Source organism: Suillus discolor (genome assembly GCF_016758755.1).
Source record: "Suillus discolor strain FC423 chromosome Unknown F5147scaffold_1, whole genome shotgun sequence".
In the NCBI taxonomy this organism is placed as follows: domain Eukaryota; kingdom Fungi; phylum Basidiomycota; class Agaricomycetes; order Boletales; family Suillaceae; genus Suillus; species Suillus discolor.
Window position 1 is genome coordinate 283,654 of NW_024541248.1, and position 15,440 is coordinate 299,093.

At 48.4% G+C, this 15,440-nt stretch overlaps 4 protein-coding genes across 4 annotated transcripts; 3 read left to right on the plus strand and 1 right to left on the minus strand.

The window, feature by feature from the left end:
* Positions 1-912: 912 nt before the first annotated feature.
* F5147DRAFT_662102 (GH3 auxin-responsive promoter) lies at positions 913-3,222 on the minus strand. The gene is made up of 7 exons (XM_041434759.1): positions 2,451-3,222; positions 2,154-2,395; positions 1,956-2,102; positions 1,717-1,902; positions 1,519-1,664; positions 1,289-1,461; positions 913-1,231 (listed from the first exon to the last, which is right to left on the minus strand). The coding sequence occupies exons 1-7, from the start codon at positions 3,052-3,054 to the stop codon at positions 975-977; spliced, it is 1,755 nt and encodes a 584-aa protein (XP_041299858.1). The 5' UTR covers positions 3,055-3,222; the 3' UTR covers positions 913-974.
* A 1,702-nt stretch (positions 3,223-4,924) lies between these two features.
* On the plus strand, positions 4,925-5,355 carry F5147DRAFT_545882 (uncharacterized protein; the record flags this gene model as incomplete). The annotated part of the gene is made up of 2 exons (XM_041430325.1): positions 4,925-5,095; positions 5,134-5,355. Coding segments are annotated over 2 exons (393 nt in total), but the record flags the coding sequence as incomplete, so codon positions are not given.
* Positions 5,356-5,792: 437 nt separating this feature from the next.
* On the plus strand, positions 5,793-8,051 carry F5147DRAFT_1179 (cytochrome P450). The gene is made up of 11 exons (XM_041428107.1): positions 5,793-6,072; positions 6,126-6,450; positions 6,499-6,647; positions 6,698-6,813; positions 6,866-6,988; positions 7,040-7,229; positions 7,284-7,362; positions 7,417-7,542; positions 7,600-7,610; positions 7,672-7,801; positions 7,855-8,051. The coding sequence occupies exons 1-11, from the start codon at positions 5,874-5,876 to the stop codon at positions 7,931-7,933; spliced, it is 1,527 nt and encodes a 508-aa protein (XP_041299860.1). The 5' UTR covers positions 5,793-5,873; the 3' UTR covers positions 7,934-8,051.
* Positions 8,052-13,176: 5,125 nt separating this feature from the next.
* Positions 13,177-15,435, plus strand: F5147DRAFT_785257 (cytochrome P450; the record flags this gene model as incomplete). The annotated part of the gene is made up of 11 exons (XM_041442912.1): positions 13,177-13,375; positions 13,430-13,754; positions 13,803-13,951; positions 14,004-14,119; positions 14,173-14,295; positions 14,347-14,536; positions 14,592-14,670; positions 14,725-14,850; positions 14,907-14,917; positions 14,988-15,117; positions 15,170-15,435. The coding sequence occupies 11 exons, from the start codon at positions 13,177-13,179 to the stop codon at positions 15,246-15,248; spliced, it is 1,527 nt and encodes a 508-aa protein (XP_041299861.1). The 3' UTR covers positions 15,249-15,435.
* Positions 15,436-15,440: the final 5 nt, after the last annotated feature.

A 15,440-nucleotide genomic window follows, 5' to 3' on the forward strand; every position in this document is an offset into this window, starting at 1 on the left:
GTGTACGGTCCTGACACGCCAGGGTTTGTCTCACCTGCCTTCAAGTTTTGAGGTGTCTAATACTCGGTGAAGCTTTTGTAAGTAGGTCGAACTGCCGCAGGTGCATAACCGTTACAACCAAAAGGTAGAATACTGAAGCAGAATGCATCACTTTCACCTTCCGAGTTCACACTATTTTTGGAGAACCGAGGTGCCAAATATTGTTTATCGGAATCATGCACTGCAATGTAGTCACGGCCCGGAGGCAGAGACCACAAACTCCTTTGATACCGTCCCGATGAGTTTGATGTCCTGAGGTCTTTCCTAAGTTCGCCCGAAGTTTTCCGCCTGGAAAACGACTATATAGTTCCTCCTATTGTGGTATGATGGGTAGCTCCCGATATTATGTACGGGATCTATGTCAAGCCCGGAATCTCGCATATTAGTGTTGCTGTGCGTTTTGATTCTCACCGTATCTAGATCAGGCATCATATCGTTATCATACCAGGATCCGACGGAATACGGAACACCGAACATAGATCCGGAAGAACGTGGTCGCAAGTTGTCGGTAAAGGTGAACATTCCACATCCGTGACCCGATGACCGACCGCTACTATAAAACAACACTACTCATCAACAACGAAAAAATTACCTACAGGCTAAAGTCCACAACACTGTGATATAGAACAGTCATGAGATGACTGTTCTGTATCTCAGTGCACGTGGTTGCCTCTTCTGTTTATTTACCGGCCGGACCGACCCAAACCAGTCGAGCCATAGTCTTTGTGAGTGAGAACACTGCTCCGGTACTGACATCTTAGTCTCTTCCAGGGGTTCCCTTTCCGTATCTCTAGAATTTTGTTGAAGTAGCTGTATCATTGAAAGTAGCTCGTGTTAATGCCGAGACATCCAATAGAACGACTGAACAGTGAATGGGCTCAATACACGAACGTAATCATGTGTGCGAGGAACGGACAAATTTAGACCAGACTCTGTTATAGCTCAATTACAACTTGTTGTAGGAGCCATTCCCTAAATGTAGGGTCGGATAGGACGACAGGAACCTTCACCTGCGATATCGAGACGTTCGTCTTGTTACACTTCTGTTGGCGATATTCTGCAAAGGTGGCTTTTTCTAAGAGACGAATGGTCGGCTTTCTTGCTCGGCCTTGCCAGAAAGCGGTCCGAAACTCGTCGTTTGCCGCCATGAGGTCTTCAAAAGTTTGCTGTATCGCCATTCTCGCGTCCTTTCCTGCAAGCAACAATGCTCGGTCCCATCGTGTAAAAGAGTCCCAAGGCAAGCACGAACCTATTTCCCCTCCAATTTCTACCAAATACCCATAGGTGATAGGAGTGTCTCGGTCGTCGCCTACAATGGTGAAATCTATGATTTGGCCGATCCACCGATTAGCGGCAGAGACGATCGCGGTCGTCAATTGGGACTCGGTGCACGTTGTTCCGAATGCCATCGCAATTCCACCTCTTCCAAGCCGGGCCGAAGTTAGCTCAGCTCCTGAAATAGATAACGCGGCAACTCACTCTCGCCTGTGAAGGTAACTGATAACGGGCAATCCGTCATCTGGAGCAAAGCCTTTAACGGTGACGACATCGCCAATGCGATATCTCCACAAGCCATTGCGAGTCGTCAAGACGGGCTCGTAATGCCCTCCAGTCACGAGTTCATGCTACGACAGGGATGAGTATAGGCAAAGGTGAGACGCGGTGAATGGTTCTTACAATAGACAGTACACGCTCCGAAGGTTCGTTGGAATGCACGTCCAGAAACTCGGTCAACACATCCACAAACATTAGCTTGTAGTCAGTGTTAGGATTGCCTTTGTGGTATGGTAGGGCCATGCTACCCTCTGAGCTGCCATAACCAGTAGCCTGCGTGGGGATGGAAGGTCCGAGGACGTGAGTAAGCTTGTGTGCGGTTAGCTGTCCGATGGGCTATAAACCTTCAACACTCGACATGCCTTGGAAACGGCTGTAGCAGCCGGACCTCCAGTAATCCCGAGGAACCTTTCCAAGTGAGGCCACACGCGGACTGCCCAACCCTGGATACCAGGAGGTCCGATTTCCCGAAGTTCGGCAGCACGATCAGGATTTGGCTTAAACAGTTTCTGAGAGACCTTGTCAGCCGAGTGGAATGTAACAAATAAGAAAAACACAACCTCCAAAGGTGCTCGCAGATGGCCTAGGTTTTCCACATCCGGGATGATGCCCTTCTCGATGCAGTCGATGAGTAGAGACCACTCATCCTCTATATACTGCAAAAAGATGACGAATACGTTGGCGAAGAAGAAGCGGATGGTCGTCACCCGACGGTCTGCCAGTGCAAACAGAGCATTCAAAACGAAGAATGCCCGATAGCTCTTAACCAAGGAAATGGCGTATGGATCTGTTTGTCCCGATACTGAAAGTTGGATGGTAATCAGCATACACGGGGGACAGTGGCGCAAAGGGCTTACGCCATAAGTCGAGCCTCTCGTTGTCTTGCTCGGCGTCCCAGTTCATTGCCATTCGCAAAAAACCGATGCTCAACGAGCAGACTGTCACCTGCTTGGATTGACCGTCTTCGCAATCTATTGTTAAGATTTGCGAATATCTCATGGAAGCTGGTGATAAGGTAGTTCCCTCTGATGGGGGAAGCGCCAGGTAAAGAGGGTGTTGCAACAGGTGCGGGGGAGGCCGATACCTTGGAAATGTCTTTACTGATTTGCCAGATGTCATACTGGACATAGCAAAGAAGTAGGGAAGTCCTGGGGCGAACATGTTCTTGACGTCAGCCTCCTTGCAAGGGGTCGTAAAAAACTTTGCTATGAATGGCTTGTAAGCTTCATAGTTTGTGGTGGGAATAAATTCTCGAAAGATGCGTAGGAGTTCCCTATCATCCATCGAATCGTTCTGCACGATGGCCTCATGGAATTTGGTCAACTCGGGAGCATGCTGCACAAACTGAGACGCAAGGTTTGGCCGTATCATCTCGAGCAAGGCTTGATCTTCATAATCCTTCAGCTGCTGAGAGAGTTCAGCGGTCAACGATTCTAGTAGATCTGTGTCAGAACGAAACATTGCTGCGATATGATGTGGATTTGGAATCTGGCTTGATGGCTTGATGAATAGCTCGAGGGAATGCCTTGCGACAACTTTGGACCGGTCGGGTACGAGCTTCACGTGACGCCAGTGGTGCTGACATCCTCCACGAGCAATTCCTGCGCGGCAGCTCGTGACTTTTACAGTTTAGTTCGTGCTTCTACGTGGCAAGTAGTGATCCTATAATAGGTTTGTAGCGGATAACGGAGTGTACCTGAGTGTTGCACATGAATGCATGAAGGGTTTAGCCCTGAGCTCGCAAGCTCAGTGGACGATATGATGAGTGCACGTACATTGATGACAGGTGCGCGCGACGATCGCAGCATACAAATGATGATGTACTAATCATGCTTCAATGAGTGGCGGAGCGCGGCAACCAGGAACATCGGAAAGCGATCATTGTGTACTTATCTAAGAACCTTTGCCTTTGCAGGCCGTGTCAATGACACCAGATTAGTGATGATCTTCTCTATGCATATAAGTAGAAGGAAGACTCTGACAAGGCGGCCCTTCTTTATAGATGCCGTTACGGCGCTCGATGAGCAATCCAATCTGGAAAGTTGAAACCGGTCATACGGACCATTCGCGCAGCCAGAGCGCCAGGATACGATATGTAAGGGACTTCGTTCGTCACGAGAGCATCCGGATCATTTCAGCTTCAACCGGACTGTCTCAGAAGTGTTGCTGGAACGTTTTCCTTGGGAGAGCGGAGGCGGGGAGTGTTCGGTTTCAGCTATGATACGACATTGATTTGTTTTCTCCCTGGAAACTATTTCGGATACCAAAAATCGATATTGCCAGAGTACTCGAGAAGTGTTCATCCTTGTCTCCCTTCTTGCACCAACGTTGGACAAAAGCTTAGAAGCGTGGTCCGCAGCCACTGATACAAACTGTTATTTGCACAAGCGACGAACAGTCAACTAGTCACGGTGCACCGGTGAGGTATGTGCTGGCCAGAAGCAACAGCACCATTGACGCATGAGGAACTTCAGGAAACATAAAAACGTTCAAATTAAGCACTCACACCTGACTTGCGCCGCGTGCAAAGCAGAATACGGAAACAAGTATGATGGCAGCTAGAGTCTTTTGGTCGTTAAGCTTACATAAGTAGCGTGTTAATCAGCAAACAATTGAAATCGTTCGTTGAACATTAACTTGATTGATGATCGCTTCACGGAGTACTGGACCAATTCTCTAGCTCCGCCAGTCTCTGGCAATACAGTTTGGATGAGATCCGAGGTTTTTGTGTTGCATATTGCTAAGTATAAACTCCCTGTACCATTCCAGGCACAGCTTGTTTACAGCCTGAAATTCGAAACTTTGGCTCAGTGCGCCACTCCGAGTCCACTGGTGGGAAGATGGCGTGGGCGACTTCTGCGCTAATCGGATGTTCACCTCCGTCTTGTGATACGTATCCCAGCTCATCCCGTTACATTTCAATCTCAATCGCTGGTCCAGGGTTGCGCGCACAAGTTCGTCGTTCGCGTTGCCAACAACCTGACCGCCTATTTCGTTTTATTTGAAACAACAGCATCCCCGGGTTATGTGCTCAAGCATCCTTTCACACCTTTGTATTATCCGCGTATATCTCATCTCCGCCGACACGTGTGTCTAACCTTCTCGATAATTATTCAGTGTTTAACACGGCATTCTTGAAGAAATATCCAGGGTCATGATGTTTGCGCTGGTGTTGCTTCATCAGGTAATCGTTTATGGCCGAACTTGGCCATCAGAGGCATCGTGAAGCTACCACAAGGTCGAATGATGTCTTACGAAGGTTGTGGGAAAAGATATTTGTATATGACTGTCTGTTTGCATGGCCGGACACGTTGCATTGACAAAATGGATAACCTCAGAAATGGAAGAAGCTATCTGCGCAATGTTCAGATTGGACCGCAATGCGCATTTTTGCATCGCCTATCCCCATCAGTTACTGACCCCGTCTGGCTTCATCGTGGATGAATGGTTCATGAGGGCCTGGACCCTCCAGAAGCTTCTCGCTCCACACACGAACGATGAAGTCCTATCATAGAAAGGTGTAACTCACCGGCCAATTAGAGAAATAACGAGCACGATGTTGAACTCGATGACCGCATCTCGCTGATTACGAAGATTCCCTCTGATGATCTGCAGAGTTTCACGCCCATATCTTCCCGCATGCATGAAAAGATGGTGCAGGCATCGACTCGAGGACGAGGGGTGATGAGAATGCTCTTGTCCTCATCGGTGTTTGACCTGCGCATCATAATTATTGACTACAGCGAAGGGAAGTGGGTATTCGTCAATGGAGGCGATGCCGCTGGTGAGTGGAATTTCCTTGCATAGGCAGGACCGTTGATGACATTTCCACCCAACAGTATCCTGGATCCCCCTCTGTGCTACATTGCATATGATCTGTCTGATACATGGAGTTAGAGGCTGATGAGTCAGAATCTTAGCTGATCACGAGCCAATTATGTATGTAACGTCATGCCATCATCGGATATTGATATACTAACTTGAATTTAAGCGACAAGATCTGTTGGCTAGCGACGTGTCAGCACCCTCTTGCGTTAATCACGCATGACATGAGCGGTGCTTCGAAACATCAAGAAACACAAAGTTTTCGTATTGGTGATATCGTGCCAGCAGGATCTTCAAGTTGTCTGACCTAATGCGTTAATAACGAATCGCATGTTGCCAAAGTACAGTCGCGGTCCCGTACCAATCCGAGTGATAAATATATAAGATGTTCCTCCGGTTTTGAGGTTCAACCCGGACGCTTCACTTGGCATTCCTTCTTCTGCTAATAGCCGACCATGTCGACACTCACCGTTCTTACTTTGCAGTACCTCTGTCTTGCTAGCGTCGGAGTGTACCTGATGAAGCAGGTATTCGCCAAGAAGAATCGTGCACCATATCCCCCTGGTCCTCGGGGCCTGCCTCTCATTGGGAACTTTCGAGACATGCCTCATGTCAAGCCCTGGCTCACCTTCGCTGAATGGGGCAAGAAGTATGGTAAAAGCATTCCATTTTTCCAAAATCATGCATTTTAACGTCTTTGTGCGCAGGTGATATTTCGCATATCAGTATTCTGGGTATGCACATCGTAGTGCTGAACTCTGTCAAAAGTGCGGAGGAAATGCTGGACAAGAAGAGCTCTATATACTCTGACCGTATGGTCGTTCCTATGAGTGGCGAACTGATGGGCTATTCGCAAACTATGGGTTATCTCCGTTACGGCGAACGCTTTCGCTCGTTCCGCAAGAATTGCCACCACATCTTTGGCAATCGCGCTGCCTTGGTTGACTACCACCCCATCGAGGAGATGGAGGCCCACCGATTCCTGAAGCGTGTACTAGCGAAACCCGACCAACTGCAAGCACACATTCGACAGTATGTATTTTGTAGTACTACTGTTGGCTTGATCCTGATTTTTTATAGCACCGCTGGCGCTGTCATTCTGCGCCTTTGTTATGGTTATGAAGCCAAGGAGCAAGATGATCCTCTCGTTGGCATGGCAAAACGCGCTTTAGAGCAATTTTGTCGGTACGGCCCCTTTGGTGAATTTATGGTCGACTTCCTGCCATTCTGTAAGAACATAGCATTTCGACGTTCTCTCAATAGCCTGACTATATTCTAGTGGCAAAGGTCCCGGAGTGGTTCCCTGGTGCTGGCTTCAAACGCCTAGCCCGTGAGTGCCGTGAGACCACCGAAGAGGCGGCTGCCACACCCTACATTTTTGCAAAAGATCAGATAGTAACTAAGGTTTTTAGTTTTCCCGCTACGCCCTATTGATCGAAATCTACAGGCTGCTGGCATTGCCCCGAAATCTTTTGTCTCAGATCTGTTAAAGGACCGTACTGTGACTGCGGAAGAGGATTACGTTGTGAAGTGGTCTGCTGGATCTCTATTCAGCGGTGGTTCCGACACGGTTCGTGCGGTTGAAACTATCATGTTTTTAAGCTAACGCTTGTTTTCTCAGAGTGTTTCTGCGAACTACTCTTTTTTTCTGGCTATGACACTTTTCCCTGATGTGCAGAAGAAGGCTCAGGCTGAAATTGATGCCGTCATTGGTCCTAATCGTCTTCCCTCCTTCGCTGATCGCGCCTTCCTCCCCTACGTCGAGGCGCTTACCAAGGAGATTCTCCGCTGGAATGCCGTCGTACCTATTGGTATGTGTCTCTCGTTTATCGCAATCTGACTTGACCCACCGTGCGCGATGTCAGTTGAACACAGCGTCACTGAGGACGACATCCACGATGGGTATTACATTCCAAAAGGTTCTTTGATACTCCCTAATATATGGTTTGTACTTTCCTCATTGTGTATCCACTATATTAACGCTTTGAATTGTGACAGGTTCATGCTCAATGATCCGCAGACATATTCCAACCCCTCGGAATTCAATCCTGAGCGCTTTTCTTCCAAAGATGGAAATGAGCCTGAGGCAGATCCTCGCAGGGCATGCTTCGGTTTTGGTAGACGGTAAGGATTAAGTCGCTGTTATATTTTTGAGTGAAATGCTAAGGTTCTGTTCCACAGGCTCTGCCCAGGTATGCGCAACTGACAGAGGAGGGTGACCAACGAGACAGTTTTCTGACCTTGGTTGGACAGGTCTGCATCTCGCTGATGCATCCATCTGGATATGCGCCGCGATGTCACTTGCGGTGTTTGACGTTTCCAAGGTTGTCGAGAATGGCGTTGAAATCACCCCTGAAATCGACCCCTCATCCGGGTCGATCAGGTATGTCGCGTATCTTAATATGACCACGGTGCTCTGAACATACGTACTTGCAGCCACCCCAAGCCCTTCAAGTGCTCGATCAAGGCTCGCTCTGAAAAAGCCTTGGCGCTCATTCAAGAAGATACTTCCTAAGTATTGCTAACCAGCGGTCAAACCAAATAGTTGATGTGTTGCGTAATCTAGTAGTCAAGTAAACCGCTATGTACCACTTCGGCGCGAGCCGAGGTAGTGCGAAAGTTATATAAAACACATAGCAACACAGTGCTGATTACAGCCTTGCCACACAAGTAATAAATTTAACCTACATAGGGTCAGGCCATACTGTAAGCGTTTTTTCTCACTGTTAGTGACTAGTGAGCTCGTATGAGAAAACCACAGATTTAAACAACGCCAAAACCATGTGCGAAACACATGGCTCTTAGATGCGCAAACCACAAGAGCTTGCGAGACCCTGCTCCCGGGTCTTCCCTTGCTTTATAGATGAAACAAATTTCTCGAGGTTTACATGGTCATATTTAGCGGGAGCACCGTCTCAGGCCACAGCTACATTAATGCCAAGAACTCATAGGTTCACTGATGGGCCGTGTCCCAGGCGTCTATGAAAATAAGGCACAATACAAGCATCTCAAAAATGCCCTTGATCCCTCCAAAGTCCACCTCGACCGCGCCCAACCCCATCAACCTCCGGCAAAATGTCGAAGCTCATTGAAATCACTACACCTCTGCGAAAGTTTAAAGGCCATGGAGATGGCATAAGGGCAGTCGCGGTGTTCCCCGATGGACAACGGATGGTTACGGGATCGTACGATAAGACGCTTCGTTTGTGGGACTTGAAGACAGGTGTTGTGTTGAAGAAGATGAAGGGGCATCACAGTGAGGTGTGGGGATTGGCAGTATCACGAGATGGGCGATTGATAGCAAGCGGTGATTTTAACGGAGAGGTCATTGTCTGGCACGGAGAAACTGGCGAGTCACTCACCCAAATGATCGAAGCCCACTCCGATTGGATCTCCTCGCTAGATTTTTCTCCTGGTGGATCAGCGCTGGCCACTGGTTCATGTGACGGGATGATGAAGCTGTGGAACATCAAAACCTGGCAGTTGCAAGGAAATAATAATAGTGAAGTCCGTTGCGTACGGTATTCGCCGTCCGGAGAACTTCTTGCCATCGCAGCAAAAGACATTATCCACATTTATAATCCAGGCACGAGAGAACGTATTGCATCCTTCAAGGCTCACACAAAATCCAACTTGTCACTTGCATGGACACCCGATGGCACACGCCTTCTCACAGGTGGCGGTATTTCTGATCCTACCATACGCGAATGGGATACAACAACCTGGCAGCAAGTCGGTGATCCCTGGATGGGCCATTCTAGCCAAATCAATGCCATTGCTGTTGATCCTGCTGGCAAACTCGTCGCATCCGCATCTCATGACAATCATGTTCGTCTCTGGCAGCTCTCTGATCGACGAACCGTTGCTACCTTCAAGCACGCATCCTTCACGAGTTGCATCACTTTCTCGGTGGACGGTAGCCACATCCTCAGTGGAGGTGGCGATTGGATGGTCTCGGAGTGGGCAGTACCTCAGGGTATTAATCCGAAGGCATGTTTCTGTCTTTGACTTATATACCGTAATTCGAGCATGTTTCGTACAGATCCTAGCCATCACAACAGCCCGTGATGCATGCATAGATGGGCACCTGTCTACCGCTGAAGAACTGCTCACGCAAGATATCAACACTGATGCCAACAACCATACTTCCTACGCCCATCGTTCATTCGTGATGGCTCGACAACACAACTGGGACCGCGCCCTTCAGGATGCAATCAAGGTGAGTTATATGCACTGATTATCCCCCCCTTACAAAAGGCTAACTCGACGGTGACATAGTCCATCAGCATCCAGCCCTCATTAACAGGCTACATCTCCAAGGGTATTGCCCTCTGCGGAGAAGGTCGCGTCCCGGATGCGAGGGCAGCATTTGATGTTGCATCAATGTACACGGACCAGGATTCACAAAACCTCCATTTCCTGCTCTTAATCAAAGTATGTTACATTTGCCTCCTCATACTTTCTGCTTCATCGTGTATTTCAGGCCATTGCCCTCTTCAATGCAGACCAACATGACGAAGCAAACCTGCTCCTCAAAGAACTCGCTGCTGGCTGTGCAAATGCCGACACTCTCGCATGTTGCGTCGTGCAAGTAAGTACCATCTGTAGGTCACCAACACCAATCTTTGCAACTCGACTCACATGTTAGGCATATATGCGTCTTCAACTCGGAATCAAGGCCTTGGATGGCGCACGTCACGAAGAAGCCGCTGACCATTTCACTGCCGTTCTCAACTCCAGCGCTCTTTCATGGAGTTCACCCATTCATTTTATGTACGAGGACTTGGTAGTGGTACGTGAATACAGATCCGACATTCTTTTCATAACTGAGTCCCTTGTCCAGCTCTTTGGCTGGGATCTCAAATCGTTGCGGCTTACTGCATACCAGAAACAGTGCCAGGCTTTCCTTTACGCAGGCAGAGTCGATGAAGCACTCGAATCACACAAATTTATGATGGACGACGTCGACGAAACAACAAAGGCCAGCTGCCTTGACTGGTCCCCTGGCAAGTCTTCAGTGTTATCACCGGAGGTTATAGTCCTCACCCGCATTTCACTCAGCTTTCAAGCAAGAATACAGCACCCTCTTTCTTACCAACGGAGATACTGCCCTCGCTGCAAGCGACTATGACAGGGCTATTGACCTCTATTCGGCAGTTATTGACTTGAATTCTGCATCTTATACCATCTTTGTGAAGCGCAGCAAGGCAAGGTTGGGAAAGATGCTATGGACGGAAGCACTTCTTGATGCGCAGAAGGTGCGATCGCATTTATCGTTCTCAACCTATACTTATCGTGGTAACACCCAGGTCACCGAACTCAACTCTTTATCTCATGTCGGATACAGTTTGAAATATGCAGCGCTTCATGGTGCACAACGCTATGATGAAGCGATGCAGGCATTCGAAGTCATGCTCTCAAAATTAGATAACGCTCCTGACAATGAGACACGAAGTAAGCCTCAGAGAGCTCATGCGTCAACATACTTTGACTACTTCTGCAGAGTTGCGCCAGCAGTATCTCAGTCCATCCCAAGTAGACCGTGCTATTCGAAAGATCATCGATGCTAAACTTGACAATGCTCCGCTGCGTGTAATCGACACTACCAACGGTCTCTTATGCGATCGAGAGACGCAGATACTCACCTTCAAAACGAGCATAGAGTATAAGGAGCTTGTATCATCAACAATCGCGCATCGAGATATCAAGAAGAAGCGCGTCGAAGAAGTTGTGACGACATACTTCCAATATGTCATGCTATCGCACAGGTGGGAAGGCAACGAGCCGCTGCTGCAGGATATCCAGGGCAAGGACATCTATAACTTAAATCCAGTTGGCGGCATCAAGAAGTTGCAGTCTTTCTGCCAAACTGTCCGTGATTTCGGGTGTCGCTGGGCATGGAGCGATACATGCTGTATTGACAAGAGCAACAGTGTTGAGCTTCAAGAATCGGTCAACTCCATGTTTGTCTGGTATCATCACTCCACGCTTACAGTCGTATACCTCTCGGATGTTCCACCTTCGTCAAAGCCTGGCGCTCTGGCAAGGAGTGCTTGGAACACCCGCGGATGGACGGTTCAAGAATTCCTTGCCCCCAATGCCATTCTATTTTACCAGCAAGATTGGACTCCTTATCTCGGCGATCGCACTCCCAACCACAAGGATTCCGTCGCGATCGTGCAGGAGTTGGAGGATGCAACAGGGATAGATCGACGAGCCGTCGTGGCCTTCCGTCCCGGGATGAGAGATGCCCGAGAGAAACTTCAGTGGGCGTCGACACGTGTTACCACATGCCAAGAAGACATTGCATACTCATTATCTGGCATCTTTGGTGTCCGCCTACGTGTCGATTATGGTGAGAAGAAGCAGAACGCGCTTGGGCGGCTCCTGCAGGAAATCATAGCTCAGTCTGGCGATATTACTTCCCTGGACTGGGTCGGAAAGTCATCTGAATTCAATAGCTGTCTACCAGCCGACATAACTTCATACGAAGCTCCACCATGCAAGCTGCCATCTCTATCTGAAGATGAGATTCTGTCATTGGTCTCCTCACTGCGAGGTTTTGTGGCTCTACAGTCGGCTTCAAAATTATACCAGACACTTGACTTACTGAGCGCTCCCCGTTTCGCGCACCGCCGGTTGCATTTGCCTTGCATCGTATTCCCGGTCACAGAAGTCAGGCGCAGGCCAGCTCATGACCAGGATATATATACGTATGAACTCAAGTCAGACGGGCTTCGCAACCTGCAGATCACCACAGAAGACAAGTTCACCCCTTTCTCACCAACAAGGCCGCTGCCCACCTGGCAGACGATATTGCTCGTTCGACCATGGAGTCGCCATCTCCTCGAGCTGCATGACACTGCGGACGATACGCAGAGCGTGGACAACCGGCCTGTCCCCGAATCTTCGTTGTACGATGCACCCGCTGCACAAACTGGGCTGATTAATTCGGATTGTGACTCGCGAGCGTTGCGGTTGATTATTCACCTTGGACAGCCCTTTGGTGCATTTTTGCTAGCGCGACAGCGTGAAGGAGAATATAAGAGGATCGCATCGAATGATGATATCATTGCACAGGTTAAAGACATGACTTCTATTAGCTACTTAATGAACATCAAGACACTAGAGGTACTGTAGCTGCACTTAATTTTGTATCGAGTCATGTAATGTCAATCACCGTTTCTGACACTACCACGTGTCACATGGAATAAGGTGTGGGAAATATAAGTGGATCCTGCAATGCAAATTGCAAAATTGAATGAATTTTACCATGATGTTGTATCAAAATACAAACGTTTCATCCGAGTCTATATAGTTAGATATCCATCTAGCTACTCCGTCCCATATCCGCCTCTTTTTATTTTCACTGTGACCGGGATCGAATATTGTTTAAGCGACAATTGCTATCAGCGACGTGCCAGCACCCTATTGCGTTAATCACGCATGGCATGAACGATACTCCATAACATCAAGAAAGATAAAGTGTGTCGTTAGACCTTCGTTTTCGTACCGGTGCCACACATTCAAATGCCAGCAGGATCCTGTCTGACCTAATGCATTAATAACAAATCGCACATCATGTTGCCAAAGTACAGTCACGGTCCCGTCCCAATCCGAGGGATAAATCAAGAAAGAGATATAACTAGATGTTCTTCCGGTTTACATGTTCAACTCAGGCACTCCACTTGGCACCTTCTTGCTTGATGACCACGCCGCCTTGCTCATATCTTGCTCATCTTCCATTAATAACCATCCATGTCGACACTCGCCGTTCTTAGTTTGCAGTACTTTTGTCTTGTTAGCGTCGGAGTGTATCTGCTGTATCAGGTATTCGTCAAGAAGAATCCTGCACCATATCCCCCCGGTCCTCGAGGCCTGCCTCTAGTTGGAAACCTTCACGACATACCTCGTGACAAGTCCTGGCTCACCTTCACTGAATGGGGCAAGAAGTATGGTAAAAGCTTTTCTTTTTTTCCAAAACCATGCATTGTAATGCTCTTGCACGCAGGTGATATCTCGCATATCAATGTTCTGGGTATGCACATCGTCGTTCTGAACTCCGTCAAAAGTGCGGTGGAAATGCTGGATAAGAAGAGTTCTATATACTCTGACCGTCCGGTTGTTCCTATGACTGGCGAACTGATGGGCTATGGGCAAACTCTGGCTTATCTCCGTTACGGCGAACGTTTTCGCCTGTTCCGCAGGAATTGCCACCGCATCTTTGGCAATCGCGCTGCCTTGGTTGACTACCACCCCATCGAGGAGATGGAGGCCCACCGATTCCTGAAGCGTGTACTAGCGAAACCTGACCAACTGCAAGCATATGTTCGACTGTGTGTATTTTGTAGTACTGCTGTTGGCTTGATCTTGATTTTTTATAGCACCGCTGCCGCTGTCGTTCTGCGCCTTTGTTATGGGTATGAAGTCAAGGAGGATGACGATCCTCTCGTTGACATTGCAAAACGCACTTTAGACCAACTCTCGCGGTACAGCATCACTGGTGAATTTATGGTCGACTTCCTTCCATTCTGTAAGAATATAACAATTCAATGTTTTTTCTCAATAGCCTGACCATATTCTAGTGGCAAAGATCCCAGAGTGGTTCCCTGGTGCTGGCTTCAAACGCCTAGCTCGTGAGTGCCGTAAGAACACCGAAGAAATGGCTGCTGCGCCCTACAAGTTTGTCAAAGATCAAGTGGTGACTAAGATTTGTAGTTTTCCCGCTATGTGCTATTGATTCAATTTCTACAGGCTGCTGGCATTGCCCCGCAGTCTTTTGCCTCAGATCTGTTAAAGGACCGTACGTTGACCCCGGAAGAGGATTATATTGTGAAGTGGTCTGCTGTGTCCCTATTCAGCGGTGGTGCTGACACGGTTCGTCCGTTCGCAACTATCATATTTATGGGTTAACGCTTGTTTTCTCAGACTGTTTCTGCGATCTACTCATTTTTCCTGGCTATGACACTTTTCCCTGATGTGCAGAAGAAGGCTCAGGCTGAAATTGATGCTGTCGTTGGCCCTGATCGTCTTCCCTCCTTCGCCGATCGTGCCTCCCTCCCCTACATCGAGGCACTTACTAAGGAGATCCTCCGCTGGAATATTGTCATATCTAGTGGTATGTGTATCTCGTTTGTCGCGGTCTTTAGCTGACCAACAGTGCTCGATGTCAGTTGATCGCAGCACCATGCAGGACGACATCCACGATGGATATTACATTCCAAAAGGCTCCTTGATAATCATTAACGTATGGTTGGTACTTTCCTTGTTATGCATCCGGTATATTGACGCTTTGGATCGTGACAGGTCCATGCTCAACGATCCGCAGACACATGCCAACCCCTCGGAATTCAATCCTGAGCGCTTTTTGGCCAAGGATGGAAAAGAGCCTGAGAGAGATCCTCGCACGGTGTGCTTCGGTTTTGGTAGACGGTAAGGATTGGATCGCTGCTATATTTTGAGTGAAATGCTAAGGTTCTGTTCCTTAGGCTTTGCCCAGGTATGCGCAGCTGACAGAAGGCGCTGACTAACAAGGCAGTTTTCTAACCTTGGTTGCTTCGACTGCACAGGTCTGCATCTCGCTGATGCATCCCTCTGGATATCCATCGCAATGTCACTTGCGGTGTTTAACATTTCCAAGGTTGTCGAGAATGGCGTTGAAATCACCCCTGAAGTTGACTACACATCCGGGATGATCAGGTATGTCGCGTGTCTTTATGTGACCACGGTGTTCTGAATAACACACCTTCAGCCACCCCAAGCCCTTCAAGTGCTCGATCGAGGCTCGCTCTGAAAAAGCCTTCGCGCTCATTCAACAGGATGCTGACTGAGTATTCCCAACGGTACCAGCGGTTGTCTCGTCCTGTTAAAGATAATTTGAGGACATATGACGCTCCAAAGCGTACTTTAATAAATTGCGCGATACAACATCCAGTGCGCGATACACAACACCCAGTGCGCGATACACAACATCCAGTGCGCGATACACAACATTGAGCGCGCGATACACAACATCAAGTGCT